The 15,688-nt window shown below is 40.4% G+C and overlaps 1 protein-coding gene across 7 annotated transcripts in view; it reads right to left on the reverse strand.

The window, feature by feature from the left end:
• The window catches only part of GPHN (gephyrin), a 464,667-nt gene that overhangs the window by 80,859 nt on the left and 368,120 nt on the right, over window positions 1-15,688 (reverse strand). For all 7 annotated transcript variants that reach the window (XM_066612401.1, XM_066612402.1, XM_066612400.1 and 4 more), the window contains one exon: window positions 5,723-5,765. In XM_066612401.1, the coding sequence (XP_066468498.1) occupies window positions 5,723-5,765 (43 nt within the window). The remainder of the gene's footprint in view (window positions 1-5,722; window positions 5,766-15,688) is intronic.

The raw sequence follows: 15,688 nt of genomic DNA on the forward strand, positions 1-15,688 counted from the left end.
CCTGAGCTGCCTGGGGAGCCGCAGCATGGCAGCACCGCGAGGGCTGCCGCCAAATCCAGCACCTCCCACACTACTGTGGAAGGCACCTAAGGAATAGGGGACATTTGTCCCCTTCCCCCGGGTAAGGGAGGTAGCCCCGCAATGGGGCTACTCTCTTTAGCAGCGCCCTTTGGGTGCTGCTAAAGTAAAGGCGATTGTGTAAGGCACGCAGCCCTCACGAGTGCCTAGGATCCTGTGGAGCAGAGCTCCATGGATCCTCCTCCTGCCCGCCCCCAGGCACGCCCCCCTCCCCGCGTCACGCCGGCCTCCCCCCTCCCCAGAATGCCCCCGTCCCTGCCCCATTTCTTGTTCCGCAGCCCAGTGGTCGCAGGCACCGCCATACCGCAGAACGCAGGCGCCCGCCCATCAGTGGCTCAGCACCAGTGGGAGTTGAGCCAGCTCCTGTGGGAGCCCGGCGGTAAGCCCCGCAAATGTGTGGAGGCGCAATGCAGACCACAGGATTGGGCTGCCATTCTGGTCTTCAGAGGAATGTGCCTGTTGTTTTTTATATTATAGGTGAAAGAACAAAGAAATCAATCCCAAAGGCCATAGTGGATGGAAGGGTACAGACCAAATGGTGCACTCTGCAACTCTTTGTTCTGATGTTAGGGATTCTTTTCAAATTACACAACCTGAGGACATGGTCAGGATTCTTGGGAGGCTATCTGCGTGCTTGCTGGAACTCTGCTCATTTTGACTAGTGAGATTTGTTGGGGGGGGGGGCGGCTGAGCGGGTGTGCAGAGAAGATGAGACATATTTCTTTAGAGGAGGGTGTGATGGCTTCCTATCTCAAGTGGGAAGACAGTCCAGCACTCAATTTCTGGACAAGACTGATTATCTGGACCCATTTCAGTCTGGTTTCTATCTATCTATTTTGAACAGAAATGGCCTTTTAACCCTAGTTCAATGGTTCGCAAACTCTCTGGGAATTAAGGAACTGCTATAAGTGCTTGCGGGGGAGGGGCAAGGTCAGCGATGCAATTGCCAGGATCACGCCGCTGCCAGGAACAAAAGGGGTTTTATATACTTACCTGTTGCAATGGCAGCCCACTGGATGGTCTAGAGAGCCTACGGACCCATCTGCAGAGCTCCCTGCATCTCTAAACTGTTATAAATAGTGAAAAATTGCCACTTTTGGTTTAGCAACAAAAACCAGAAGTGGCTGTTTTTCACTATCAGAGGTGCAAAGAGCCCTGAAGAGAAGTCATCGGGTTCTCCGGAAGGCTGATGCTGCCTCAGGTAAGTGCAGAAACCCCCTTTTGTCCCTGGTAGTGGCATGGTCATGTGGAATGTGTGGCTGCCTTTGTCATTGTCCTGTCCTTAAGGGAGCGGAGACAATACTAACCTAGCTGCAGTGTCATGAGTCCAGTTTGGGAACCTCTGTCCTAGTTGATGACCTATGCTGGGAACTGAACAAGGAGAGTGCACCCCTATTGATTCTGCTGAACCTCTCAACAACATTTGATACCATTGATCATGGTATCTTCTGGAATATACCACCAGAGTGGGACTTGGAGGCACTCTTTTGCAGTGGCTCCAGTCTTTCTTGGAGGGTAGATTCCAGAAGGTGCTATTGCTTACTGATTGATTATTGGGCTGCGGCATCCCCCTTATGAAGAAAGGTTACAGTGTTTGGTGCTCTTTAGTCAAGAAAAAAGGCACCTGAGAGGGGTGCACTTGGAGGGGGGATATGATTGAGACGTACAAAATTATGCAGGGGATGGCTAGAGTGAATCAGTGGTTCTCAAACTTTTAGCATCGGGACCGATTTTAAGAATGAGAATCTGTCAGGACCCACTGGAAATGATGTCATGACCAAAAGTGACATCATCAAGCAGGAAAATTTGTAACAATCCTAGGCTGGAATCCTACCCACACTTACCCACTAGTTCCCATTTACTATCACTGTTAAAAGCATATACATAGTAGCCTGTTAAAAGTACAGATTTGTAACATTTCCCCAAATGCAGACACATACCGGTCTAATACGTATATTAAAAATAAAATATTGAAATGAATGGGGACCCACATTAAATTGGCTCATGACCCACCTATTGGGTCCCGACCCACAGTTAGAGAAACACTGGAATGAATACAGGGATGTTCTTTTCCCTCTCACACAACACTTGAACCAGGGGACATCCAATAAAATTGAGTGTTGGGAGAGTTAAAACAGACAAAAGAAAATATTTCTTTACCCAGTATGTAATTAGTTGGTGGAACACCTTGCCACAGTATGTGGTGATGACATCTGGCCCAGATGCCTTTAAAAGGGGATTGAACAGATTTCTAGAAGAAAAGTCAATCACAAGTTACAAGCTGTACTAGATGGGCCTTTGGCCAGATCCAGCAGGGCTCTCTTATGTTCCTATGGTGGACTCTTGTTTAACCCATTTTTGCCTAGTCCACAGGTGTACAAATATGATCCCTGTTGCATTTATGCAACGTTGGGCAGAAATGGCTTAACGTTTTCGCCATATCTACAGGAAACTGCTAGTGGAGGTCATTAGGGGCTATGGGGTTTGGTCCCATCAATATTTACACAGCTCTATATCTCAATTCCATCTGATAATAAGAAGATGATGGACAAAAATGGGCTAGATGAAGGTAAATAAATTGATATTAAACCCAGAAAACACAGGTGTGCTATTGGTTAGAAAACCTGTAAGCCAGATTATGGATGGTCAAACGGTTCTGGAAGGGATTGCATTCCTCTTCCAAGGTTTGCTACCTGGAATTGCTTTTGGACCCAGCTTTGCATCTGGGTGCTCAGGGGTACTTGGTGCACCTTTGCCCAACTTTGGCTGGTGCACCAGTTGTATGGTTGTCCCATGCACCATGTTGTTTGGATTTCTGTAATGCTTCTTACATTGGACTTCCTTTGGAAACCTTCTGGAAACCTCAGGTTCTGCTGTTTGATTGCAGATTGGCACTTGGCGTTACTATATCACACCTGTGCTATGTCATTTGCACTGGTTGTTGGTATGTTTCCAAGTGCAATTTAAGTTGCTGGTTTTAGGCTAAATGACAAAAGACCAGAGTATCTGAAGGCCTTCTCCAACATGAAACTGTCTGTCTTGAGATAATCTTAGAGGTCTCTTCTACGGGTTTTACTGCTGATTGAAGTGCATTCAGCGGCAGCATGAAAAAGGGCCTTCTCAGTGGTGGTGCCTAGGTTGTGGAACTTCTTTCCCCAGGTGGTAAGGTTGACAACATCTTTGTTTCTGTTTCAGCATCAGCTAAAGATTTTCCTGTTTCATTTGGCCTTCTATATATGATGTACAGCTATGTTATTGTTTTGTTCATGTGCCCTTAATGTTGTATTCACTTCTTAATTCTTTTTTAATCATGTTTTAATTCATTTTAATGTATTTTAGTTTTGCATGCATCTTGCATGACTCTTTGATAGGATGTAAAAGAGCAAATTACTGCAAATAATCTTTTAATAAACAAATATTATAGAGCTGGGAATAATTTCCTCTTGGGATCAAACTACATATAATGTTAAATGCATAGTTTGGAGCTTGTATCCCTTTTTGTTGTTAAGAATCAGCTATAGGGAGCCCAACCTACACTGAAACTATTAGGAGTAAAGGAGGTTTTAACCCATTTTGAATCAGTGGTCCCCTGAATTATTTGGTTCAAGAGGAATGTTCCCATTAATGGCAACAGTAGTTAAGGTTGTCTACGTATGAGGTTCCTAGCTCAGTGCCTTTGATCAGTGCCAGGAAGGAGGTGGTCCTGGCATCTTTCAGAACAAAATTATTTGAAAAAAATAGGAGCCAAAGTCTTAAAAAAAACCCACATGCATACTGCATGGCAACTACAAATATACAGCTTCCAGAGAGCAGCTGTACCAGTTTAAAGCAGGAAAAGCAACAAAGGGTCTTGTAGCACCTTAAATAATAACAAATTTATTGTGGCATAATTTGGGCTGCGATCAATAAAGGTTAGGCTACAATAAATTCGTAGGTGTCACAAAAGTCTTTATTGTATTTACAAATATACAGATTGCTGGAAGATTGTCAAGCACTTGGCATTTGTTTTTTTATCTAAGTTAAAATAATTTAATAAATTGAGCAGTTTTAAACATACTAGAGTCCCCCGTCCCCCCAAATTGATTTGCAACAGTTATCTGGGCGTATTATTAAAATCTTCACCATGACATGACTACTGTCACACTGATAGGTTACTGTTGACTCTCACAGGAAGCATCTTTCCAGTCATGCACATGCTTAGCCCAAAGTACTGCTCCAAGACAAGCATGGAATGGGAAGGAGGGAGAGAGCTCTTGTTCCCCTCGCTTAATGTCCTGTCCAAGATCCTTCCTTTCCCTTTCAAAGACAATTTTTGGACTGAACCTGTGGACAATAATTAACCTCTGGCAATCTGCCTTCCTTCCACAAACTGTGCCCGCCTCCAAGTTAGTGGGATGCAATGCCTATTTTTGTATAATGCCCCGCCTATAACCACTGAAAATGTTATTTAGTCCATTTCTGCCTCCTAAGATTTCATCAGGTTTTGGTCACACACACTTTCAAGCATATTTTTGCAGCCATATAATGGCATAGTCTTTCGAGACTGAAGGTTGCCAATACTAAATGGCTAGAATGTTGCTTTAAAAAAATAAAAACTTCTGCACTACAGTCTCCACTTTCACTGTGCTTCCATGACACTCTGAAGGGCTGTTTCTCCCATTTGAATCTGCTCGTCCAATGAATTTAACATGCATAGCCTGTTGCAGGTGCCACCATGATCTTTAGATATAGTATTTGTGGGCAGTGACCCACAATAAGGCCTTTTCTGCAGTGGTGTTTGGCCTATGGAACTCATTTCCAACTGAGATCAGGATCAACCTCATGTATTCCGGAGTGCAGTTAAAACATTTTTGTTTCGGCTATCATTTAATTGGCTGTTTCTGTGTTGGCTCTTAGTTATAGCCCCCCCCCCCCCCAATATCCATGGAGGATGCATTCCTGGGCCCACCACAGATACAGGAAACATTGGATACAGGGGAACCCTATCTCTGCGGATTCCGGCACCCATTACCTTCGTTTATGTTGTCTATAGTTGTGTGAAGGAACATTGTAGTTGCTTTAACCAGACGATATAAGCAGAAAGCTTATAGCAAAACAAGCAGGCAGGCATCCTGCAGCTAAATGGGATGACTCCAGCGAATGTGCTTCCTGCTTATGTTTGTGAGTCGTCCTTACGGTATCTGGTTAAAGCAAGCAATTTGGTGTGCCACTGTGAGATACAGGAAGCTGGACTGGAAGGGCCTCTGGCCCGATCCAGCAGGGCTCTTCTTATGTTCTGTGTTTAAGTACACAATTCCCTCCCATGGCTATAAAGAACATAAACAAAGGTGGAGGTAATGTGTGCAGCTCCCTCCCCCCAAGGAATGCAAATAATCAGAACCACAGATAACGGGGGATACCTGTCTTTGGTTTCTGAAACTTATCACTGATTATCTGTTGTTGATTCTGAATTTTTTATTTTATTTTTAATGTGTCGTGTATTGCTTTCAATTGTGCTGTAAGCTGCTTTGAGCTGGCTATTGAGCTTGAAAAAAGTGGGCAAAAATATTTAAAATAAATAAATAAATTTCAGAACATGCACACCCAGGGCCAACAAAAATTGAAATAAGTTTTGATAATAAATATGAAAGAATGCAATACTCACTGGCTCTGAGGATGTTCTCCTTGCTGCTGCACCTGGACTGGACCTGTAGAGAAAAGTACAGGACTGATGAGGCAAGACTAACAGGCACAAGTCACCATGGAAATTTAATGGGCAAGCTCCTGGGACTTGGAGACAGAGGCTCTACTAAATTTTGTTATACCTTACTGGTGATCTCTATTACATGACACATAATTAAGCAAGTGGTTATTGACCAACAAGTCTGAGTCAAATGTAAATGTTACATTTGGTAAGAACACAAACCATCCAATAGGACAAATTTTTTGATTTAAGATTAATGGTTTAAAAACACACATTCAACTTCAGTGGTAGACTTAAATTTTAAGTTCATTGTAATAGTGAGAGAAAAATACCTATATCTACTTTTTGTATTTTACTCCAATACACAAAAACAGTACAAAAATATTCATATAATATTAATAATTGTCAATGCCTTTAATGGAATATCTGGAAAAAATAAACATGCTATGAAGGAATTATTGATTCTGGTAACCTCTGGCAACCTTTCACAACTGCATTAACTATTTTTCCTTGGAGACAACAGACTGAAGATTGCTCAGATTTTTAAGCCTATTTTGAAGATGTATGATGTTTATTAATGTGTTTTCAATAGTGCTATTTTACATTAAAAATGTGACCAGTAACGTTCCCACTTAAGTTATATAATTTGGTTCCCATTTAAGTTATATAATTTGACACTAGGCACTCATAGGACAACTACAGGTAGCATGACTTTATATGAAACAAAGTCCTTGTTTTCATCATACACATAAGCTGTTTGAAGCCACACAACTGTGTCCTATAAACATGGACTGGAAGGCCAGGACACAATGCTTTGATACTAAACTGATAATGCATAGATTACAATACATGTGCACACATGTATGTGTATGTATTGTAGCAGTAAACTGAAAGCAACATTTGGGTTACCATTCTGAAAGCACTTTTCTCCTACGCTTGTGCAATTCCAGTGAAACCATTTGCACTGGTGTAGTTTATATTTTGTTGTTGCATATGTTCTATAGCCTGCTCTCTATATTGGCTCTATAGTTAAATGTTCTGCAGATTATAGGAGAAGTTTGCTTTTTATCCTTGTTAACTGCTCAGAAAGACAGCTAGAGGGAAAGAGGGTAAAGTTAGATTTTAGACACATGCGTACATCACAGAATTTACTGTATTTCCATTCCTAGGCCAATAAGTAAAATATCCACAAGGTAAGACTCCTCACACCACATTCCAATGCAGGAAGCCAATTCAGGTATGAATTTCTCAGTGCATACAGACAGGCAACCATTCTTGAATCCATGGGGACTCTACACATGTAACAGATTTGTGTGCCCATTTATGCTCATATTTATATCTAAATCAGGGAGTCTGAATTTTCATGTGTGCCATTAAGGTCTCAATATTGCCTTTCAAAATTCTTGTTACTTTTGAAGGAGGATGGAAAGAAAATGTACACCTTAAGACTTGGCGCCCAGATTGTATTTTCACATTTACCTGTAAACAAAGTATGTTTGGTTTATAAGTTATGGAGGGAAAACACTGGGGACCTGCAAGGCTATCCCTGTAGTTACTTTTGAGAACACAACCATATTTTACATAGGAATCAAATAACTATAGGCATGTCATTTATTTACTAAACCTCTTTCTTCTGTTCCACAGCAGCTTGCCCCAAACACACATCAACACAACAAATTGGAGTCTACAGCATTAATACATTCTTTTATTGCAATGGAACAACTTATGACAATAATGTTGCAACACAGAGTGGCTTATGGTTGTCCTTCCCTGGAAAAAAATTATTATGTTTAAAAAACAAACAATAAAACAAGCCCACCCGCACCAGCAAACATTACTACACAATTGTACTTCAAACAAAACATCAACAATGCTACATTTTGGCCCAGAGTTCCCCCCCCCCCAGATTATTGAATCAAAACACTATAAATTTGAATGGAAAAGGAAATTGATCCACCATAAAATAATTCTGGACCAATGAAATAAAAACAAGGAAATGAGTGTGTAATATGGCATGACAGAGAGAGAGAGAGAGAGAGAGAGAGAGAGAGAGAGAGAGAGAGAGAGAGAGAGAGAGCGAGAGCTGGGGCAGCTCCAAGGATGTGGTATACAAAATAAAAGGTGACATTCAGTACATAGAATATTGTTTAGAGAATGTACTGTTTCTTATAAAAGAAAATAATAAGTGGGCAGTTTCCAAAGTAAATTAAACCACAAAGATCTAAAGTTTTTTTAAAAAGCCAAGAACAAAACACAATCATAGAGACAATCTAGAGTATGATATATGGCAAAATAAACATGATTGATAGGGCACAGATGAAAGAGAAGGTGTTAACAAAGACAATACTAAAGAAAGAAAATGGAAGTCAAGAGAATCTGCAACAAAGTGTATAAACCGAAGGAGCAAAAACCATAGCGCAAAGCAATGCTTGCGAATGGAAAACAGCTCCTTTGAGCAGTAATAGTTACTCTCGAGTCGTAGCCTCTATTCCTCCTGAGTTCATCTTTAAGCCCTTCCAATCTATAGTGGAGCTAGCACATGGACAAAAACAAGAAATTTATAATGAACAAAGCAGCTGAGACTTGTAGGTTGACTCTTCTAATATTAAAAAAAAACCTCTAAGATCATTCTTGTAATGATGAAAAGAAGATGGCAAAAATAGGTACCTGGTTCAAAAGTTATTTTAGAGAAGAATTTTCTTTTGTGCATACAAAGGACTGAAATGACAAATTGTAAATTATTTTTGGAGGGCCTCACTGTAGACCTGAAGTTTACAGTTAATCATTTACATAATTAATAAAGCAGAATTATGGGATTTTTTGTCTTTTAATAATTATATGCAGTGGCGGTACAAAACTGCATGAAATAAATATCGCAGTGGTGGTACAAAACTACATGCAATATAAACATCACACAGTTTTGATGCGACCATTTCCTACCTGCAACCATAGTTGCTGGATATAAACAATGCACTTACAACTAATAAGGAAATATAATGTGTGCAAATGGGATCAGTGGTTTCAGTTGTTAACTGATAGGAAGCCTGAGACTTTATGCTTTTCCTCCATATTGTTTGAGATATAACTTTTCTATCTCCACCTGCATCTTCCCAATGCAGGGACATGTTGTGCATCTTCCTACAGTAAGATGCAAACATTCTAATCTTGCTAATACTGAAAAGCACAGGGAACAGACAGCAAATAAAATGTCTGCTTTCTGCCCCTTTGCTTCTCTAATTATCTAAAGTCAATGATAAGCCTGACAAAACTGCTTCTTATGACATTCTGGGAATGTCTGAAAGAAAGGTATTGTATGGGGAGGCTGAGAGGTGCAGTTACTTCCCTGATATCAGACTGCCAATTGCGTAAACTGACATTTTGTTCTTTTTCTTCTTTATCTATGACATGTTTTTATTTGAGTTGTCCCTAAATGACTATGGGTACAATCCTAACTGGCTCACTGGCCTGAGAGTGTTGTGAATGTGCTGTAAGGCAAGTTTGCAAGTACTTGCGAGTTGGGGAGGCTGGCACAAGGATGCACACTGGCCTCCCCGCACCAGATCCAGGCCCTGGGCTGCTAAGTATGCACTGACCAAGGGCAGCTGGCATGGAGGGGGGGGGGTTGGAGAGGGTGGGATAGGGATGTTTTGGGATGGGGTAGGGCAGGCTGGTGGGTGGACCAGACTTGGGAGGAATTGGGACCACCCTTGGGAACTTAGGCCAGATCTTAATCCCCGTCCCTGGTCTGGTCAGCCTTATACAGGCTTCTCGGATATGTGCCAGCCATTTCACTGGCAGAGATTTGAGTAGCCCCACAAGGGTGGTTGGGGCATTACTTGGGATAAGGAGATAAACACTCCCTTACGCCAAGTTGCACCACAATCGCATCCTAACCCGGGCTGGGTACAACACAGATCACTTGGCCTGCCTTTTCCATTGTAGCGCAGGTTACAATTGGGCTGTCCGTACTATACTGCTATTCTTCATTGTGTTACATTGTGGGACATCTCTACTATAACTCTAGCAATTCCTTTTATTCACTGACTGCTCCAGAAAAAGTAACATGTACATGTACTGTTGCTCAAGAGGACATCAAGCAAAAGTAGCACATCAGCTTTTACTGTTTGGGAAGTTAAGTAGTAGGCTGTAGTTAAATTTGTTCTGTGAATGCTGAGTAACATTAGCAGGAAGCCATAAGTGAAATAAAGCATTTACATTAAAGCAGACAGAGAGGATGGCAAATACATGACAGTTGCTAACACAGCAATTAAACTATGATAGATCAAAGCCATGACATCTCTGACTGCAACAATATGATTTTTAAAAATCCATGTTTTATTGTAAAATCATCGCCCTCTGAGATGCTACTAAAAATCATATGAAAAATTCATGCTAAACATGAAAAAATAAAAATATAACCAGCTGCATCAAAACAAAACCGAAATATAAGAAAGCAGAGAGGAATCTTGGACATATGACTATAAACTTAGAAAATATTCAAGAAATTACTTACCTTTAATATATCATAACAAAATTAGCATAAAGTCAGCTCTTCATTATGGGACAATTAAAACTCAAGTTGAGATAAAATGAATTGCCACACAAATATGAAGCGTTTCCAACCCAATATGAAAAGCTAACTCTTATGAAAAACATTTCAACTCACGTTTAATACAATACAGAAAACACTGACATCAAAGCACAGTTTTGCCACTGACAGAGAGAAGTGATTTTTCAAGAGGAGTGGCAGAAAGCTATCCCATAATCGACGAGATTTATGGGAAAGCCGATCATTCATCATTGCTGAGGCATGCAATATGTGGAACCATAGCAGAAACCCAAATTAGTAGACACATATGCACATACAGTGTAGACTTAGATTCAGGTAAGGGTAATGGGTTAGCTAAGCTATAATGAAGGAAGCAAGATAAGCAAAGCACAGCAGTAACTATGAAGTGAGAGCTGTTTTCTTCCAACTGTCCTATAAATAATAGATTTATTACAGGTTGCAGGCAAGATATTCTTCAATATGGCATCTACCACATGCTGTGGCTTTGTATTAAAACAGAGTTTCCAAGACTACACCTAAAGAGATATGTTTTATCTGGTACACTGTTCTTCTGCTATTTCAATGAACCATCCTACAATTTATATCTAATGTACAAAGACTAAATTAAAACTCAGGTCTTCTTGTTGAAAACATTCCTCTTGAATATAACTGGAATCTACAGCCTCAGCAACATTCATGCTTCAGGACATGTTAATACTTGGTGTTTGTAATTGGGACCACTTCTCCAACAAGTAGCAACAAAAAGTGGCTTTGGATGTTAACAAAGCAATGCTGCCAGCTAAATGTGCAGTTACTTCTTCATTCAACTAACAATTGTTATTGTTACATTTTAAAAGGAATTTCCACAAATTGTCTCCACATCTGTTAGCAAATTTTGCAAGTTCTCCTTCAAGGATTACCTGGCCAGTTGATTGGAGAAGTAATTGCATGTTCAAGCTGGTGGAACCACATGGGTAATGATCAAAGCCATTTTTTAAGGTTGCAGTTATGCAAAAATGCAACATGAGGCACATAATTAATAGATCAAACTTGCAGAGAAGATTCACAAATGTTAGTCTTCCATTTAATCTGATTTGCAGTTTCAGACTAAATGGCTTTCCCCCAAGTTAACTGTATGTATTACAGTTTATTTTATTTTTGCATCTTCAGATATGGATGCTAGTTGACTAAGTGTACTATGTAAATTAAAATTTAGAAAGTTAGAAGGGTCTTCCACCTTTAATCTCTAAAACAAGCAATTTACCTCACTCTAATTCAAATGTTTTACAAATGTGTGCTTTTCTGTTCCATTTTCAGAAACACTGAAGTCCTGTGATGTCTGCAAAATCATTATGAATCCTATGACAACCAAAATAGTACTTTTATCTTTCTTACTGTTCATGGTAATTACACCTGGGGAAAAACTGAACTAATGAATTAGAAAAGCTCTTCTGCCACAGATACATTTCAGGCATACAATAAACTTCAACAGTTATCTTTATTTTCTGTCTCAGATTGGATTTTCCATATCCACTAACCAGTTAGGGCGCAATCCTGACCTGGGCTTGGGCCAGTGCAAGTCCCTCCCGACTTGGGAGTCGGCTAGGCTGGTGTGCAGAGGGGCACTGGCCTGCAGAGGCTGGATGGAGGCACCGAGTCTTGTGTCGGCCTGCCTGGGATGACGCAAGGCTCTGAGGTCGGTGGGGAGGGGGGGAGGAGGCGGGAGGCATTCCTGGGCGGGGAGAGGGCAGACGGTGGGCGGCCCTGGGGGCAGGCGGGTGGGGAGCGGGAGGTGGGGCTGGGATTTGGCAGTTATGCCGGATCCCAACCCCCGTTCCTCAAGAGGTAGTGCAAGTCCGAGGAGACACATAGGGGAGAAGGCGCCTTACCCAAAGATAAGGGGAAAAGTCTCCCCTTACCTCCAGCTGAGCTACTTTTGGCCCCTATCCTGTGCTGGATTCAGTGCAAGCCTCCTGGCTTGCCTGTTCCAGCGCAGGATAGGATTGCACCCTTTCTTGATGTAACAATTTTGTCTACTAAAAATTCCTTTGAAAAGATCCATCTCTGAAAATTACAAACTGGATATGGAGGTTTATTTTTATTCACTATGCTTTGTTAAGGTATAAATGGCACAGATATCCTATTTTTTCACTCCACATTTTCTTAAAATGCAACTTAAAAATTTATTTTTGCTTCACACAAATCCAACAATGTTACTGATGCATTTCTTAAAAAAGAAAGGCAGACTGCCATTTCCCACTGCGGACAGGTTATTTCCTTAAAGCAAGGCTGTCCTTTTCCTTCATTATATGTATAAGATTGTGATTTTTTAGAAATAGAAATAGATTTTTATATTGTGAGCACTTTTGGGACAGGAAGCCATTAATATTTGATTTTCTCTGTAAACTGTTTTGTGAACTTTTTGTTGAAAAGCAGTATATAAATACTGATAATACTGATGATGATGATGATGATGATAATAATAATATCAGGCTACTAAAAGAGAATTGAGGCTAATTCTATTTTAGTGCTAAATCACACTGCTACATAGTAATTACTTGCACATACAGCATCAATGGAAGCAGAACTGTGATAAGAATGCTAGTTGTTTTTTTTTTAGTAGATGTATTGACTCTGGTCAATCAAAAAATCTATGACAAAAAGGCAAATACAAGTCTCAAGGACTTTTTTGTTTTGACTTCAAAAGAACTGTATCAAATGCAACAACCTGGATTGGGTCAGAGCAGTGTAGAATCAGTGCACTGATGCAATGTGTTCCTGACAATCTAGCCTGGTGGGAGTCAGCAAACATGTTCTGTTTCTCAACAGTAATGAAAAGTAGTATGCTTTCTCAATAAAGAAATTTCAAGAATAATCAGAAATGACATGTAAAAAAGTGAAAAAGTTAGTAGTAAACACTATGCAAATTTATCAAGTTAGTAAAATAACAAGGAACAAAACAAAAGGCATACAGAGGAACTGTTGGGCAGTTTGGAAAATAATGCAAAAAGAATATAAGTTAAATAATATTATCTCTCTTTCACCTCCGATTGCTGCCCTTCTCCCAAGGAAGAAAATTTACCACTGTGGCAAAGCACAGTGCCATTATTCTATTCTCCTGAATAGTACAGGCAGTGATCTATTTCTTTTGATGAAACAACAAAAGGAGATTGACAGCTCAATCCATATTTATCTTTTGTTGGTTCAGTGGCCACTAGGCCAGCCTAGAATGCTGCAAACATGACATAAAGCACTATAGTGGTTACAGACATGCAAGCAGCAATGGTGGAAAGGTCTTGTGTTTGGCCTGCTGGCACTGCATCCCCACTGTGGTCCCCCAATGGTGCAATGGCAGAGGAAGGATGGCAGGAGAGAAGAACAAAGGTGGGGAGGGGTGTAGTGGGGTGGGAGAGGGCGTAATGGGAGTATGACAGGCCTGGGAGGGGCGGGATCAGCAGAGGAGGCCTCTGGTATATCCTAAACCTAAATAGTTTCTCAATGTTTGTCCTCCGCCATACCCAGTGATGTACAAATGGGGGAAACGGGGTGCTGCAGGCCCTGGGTGCCAAGCTGCAGGGGGGTGACACAAGCTGCCTTCAAATTTTTAAAATTTTGGTATTTTTGAATAATACCATCATGTTATATATTATTTGATGCGTAATTTCATGCAGAATGCAATGAAACAAACTGCATTGAAATATCTCTATTCTATCAAACATTATAGTCAAAAAACTAGGAAAGGAAAACACAATTGTCTTATGTAACAAAAAGTGGATTATACTGATTATCCTGTAACAAAAGGTATACACTGTAACAAAAAAGTGGATTACATTGGGATTACCACTGAGAATAAATAGCTTGTTGTAAGTATTTCAGAAAACCAAATGTATTCTTCATAAATGCACATTTGTTTTGCCTTCTATATTACAAAAAAAAACTACTTTAGTATGTATGATAGACCACAAACCCACTGCATATTATCTTGATAGGCATTCCTTTCCTGTTTTGGGTTATGATCTCTAATGTTCACTACATATGTGAAATCTTATATATATGTAAGTTGAATAAAATAAAATGCTCACTGTCTGCACTTCTTCTCTGGTCATTATTCATTTCACATCATGACTGTTACTGAAAATAATTTTGTCATGGGGAGGGTGCCAAAAATTTATGGGCCCCAGGTGCCAAATGACCTTTGTATGCCACACTTCACATGATTCACCTATTTGAAATACCACCAGAAGTAACTGGTGGTGACATCATCGAGCCTCCTACCACTAATTGTTGTGTCACATTCCTGGTCTTGCTGCCAGACTGCACATGTTCAGGAGTCCCTTGAGTACCACCAGATATCACCTCATGTACCACTGGTAGTACCCATACTACTGGTTGAGAAACACTGTCCTAAATCCTTTCCTGGGTCTGGCAGCTTTATATGGAGCTGCTCGGATTTGCACCAGCAATTCAGCTGGTGCAGATCCAAGTAGCCCCACTGGGGAGGCCGAAGTGTTACATGGGATAAGGGGAGAAATATCCCCTTACTCTGAGTAGACTTCTAGCCTCCCCCTAATAAGTGATGGATATAGCTTAGGCCATTTGGCTCCACTGCACCAGCACAGGTATTAGGTTACCTGAGGTATAAAAACTCCTACTTTCCCCCATATCAAACATGTCCATGGATCTATATCACCACTCAAGTAATTAGGGAAAGGAATTAGTAATAATATTTCTCCTTACTCCCATGCACAGCCATACATACATCATAAGGACTCATTTAGCCAAAATAAAGCATATGTCCCCTAAGTCCATTATGACATAGTCTCACCTAAACTTCTTCTACAGGGAAGAAGAAATTTTAATCAATATAAGTGAAATGAAAAAATGAATCCAGTCTCAAAAACATTGCATACTATTTATACGAGCAGAAAAAACAGTAAGTCCTCTTATTATTTTTGTTAAAAAAAGAAAAAATCCACCAGCAATAAATACAAGTGAATTAAAGCTCCTAGTCCTAAATTCAGTAAGAAACATAGGAATCTCACTTTTTTTCCCCACACCAAAAGCTTCAGTTAAAAGTACTATTAAACAGATTGCATGCATTATCTGGCAGTAGTTTGTGGATGCTTTCATCCTGAACGGCAGCAAGCAGGGTATTAATGGTTCATGAGTATAAAGAAGAAAGGATCAGGGTGAGAGTAAGAGAGAAAAAAAGGATCACCAAATATAAGCCTCTACCAATGACCACAGCTGAGATAAGTCCTAGACTGGACAAAAAAAATTGGCCTGCTGATAGATGGCTATATCTCAAAAAATGTCAGTACATGAAATGAACAAATTGAGGGTAATTGAACAAATGAAAGGGTAGTTATATGAAAAGT

Source organism: Tiliqua scincoides, chromosome 1 (assembly GCF_035046505.1).
Source record: "Tiliqua scincoides isolate rTilSci1 chromosome 1, rTilSci1.hap2, whole genome shotgun sequence".
Classification (NCBI taxonomy): Eukaryota; Metazoa; Chordata; class Lepidosauria; order Squamata; family Scincidae; genus Tiliqua; species Tiliqua scincoides.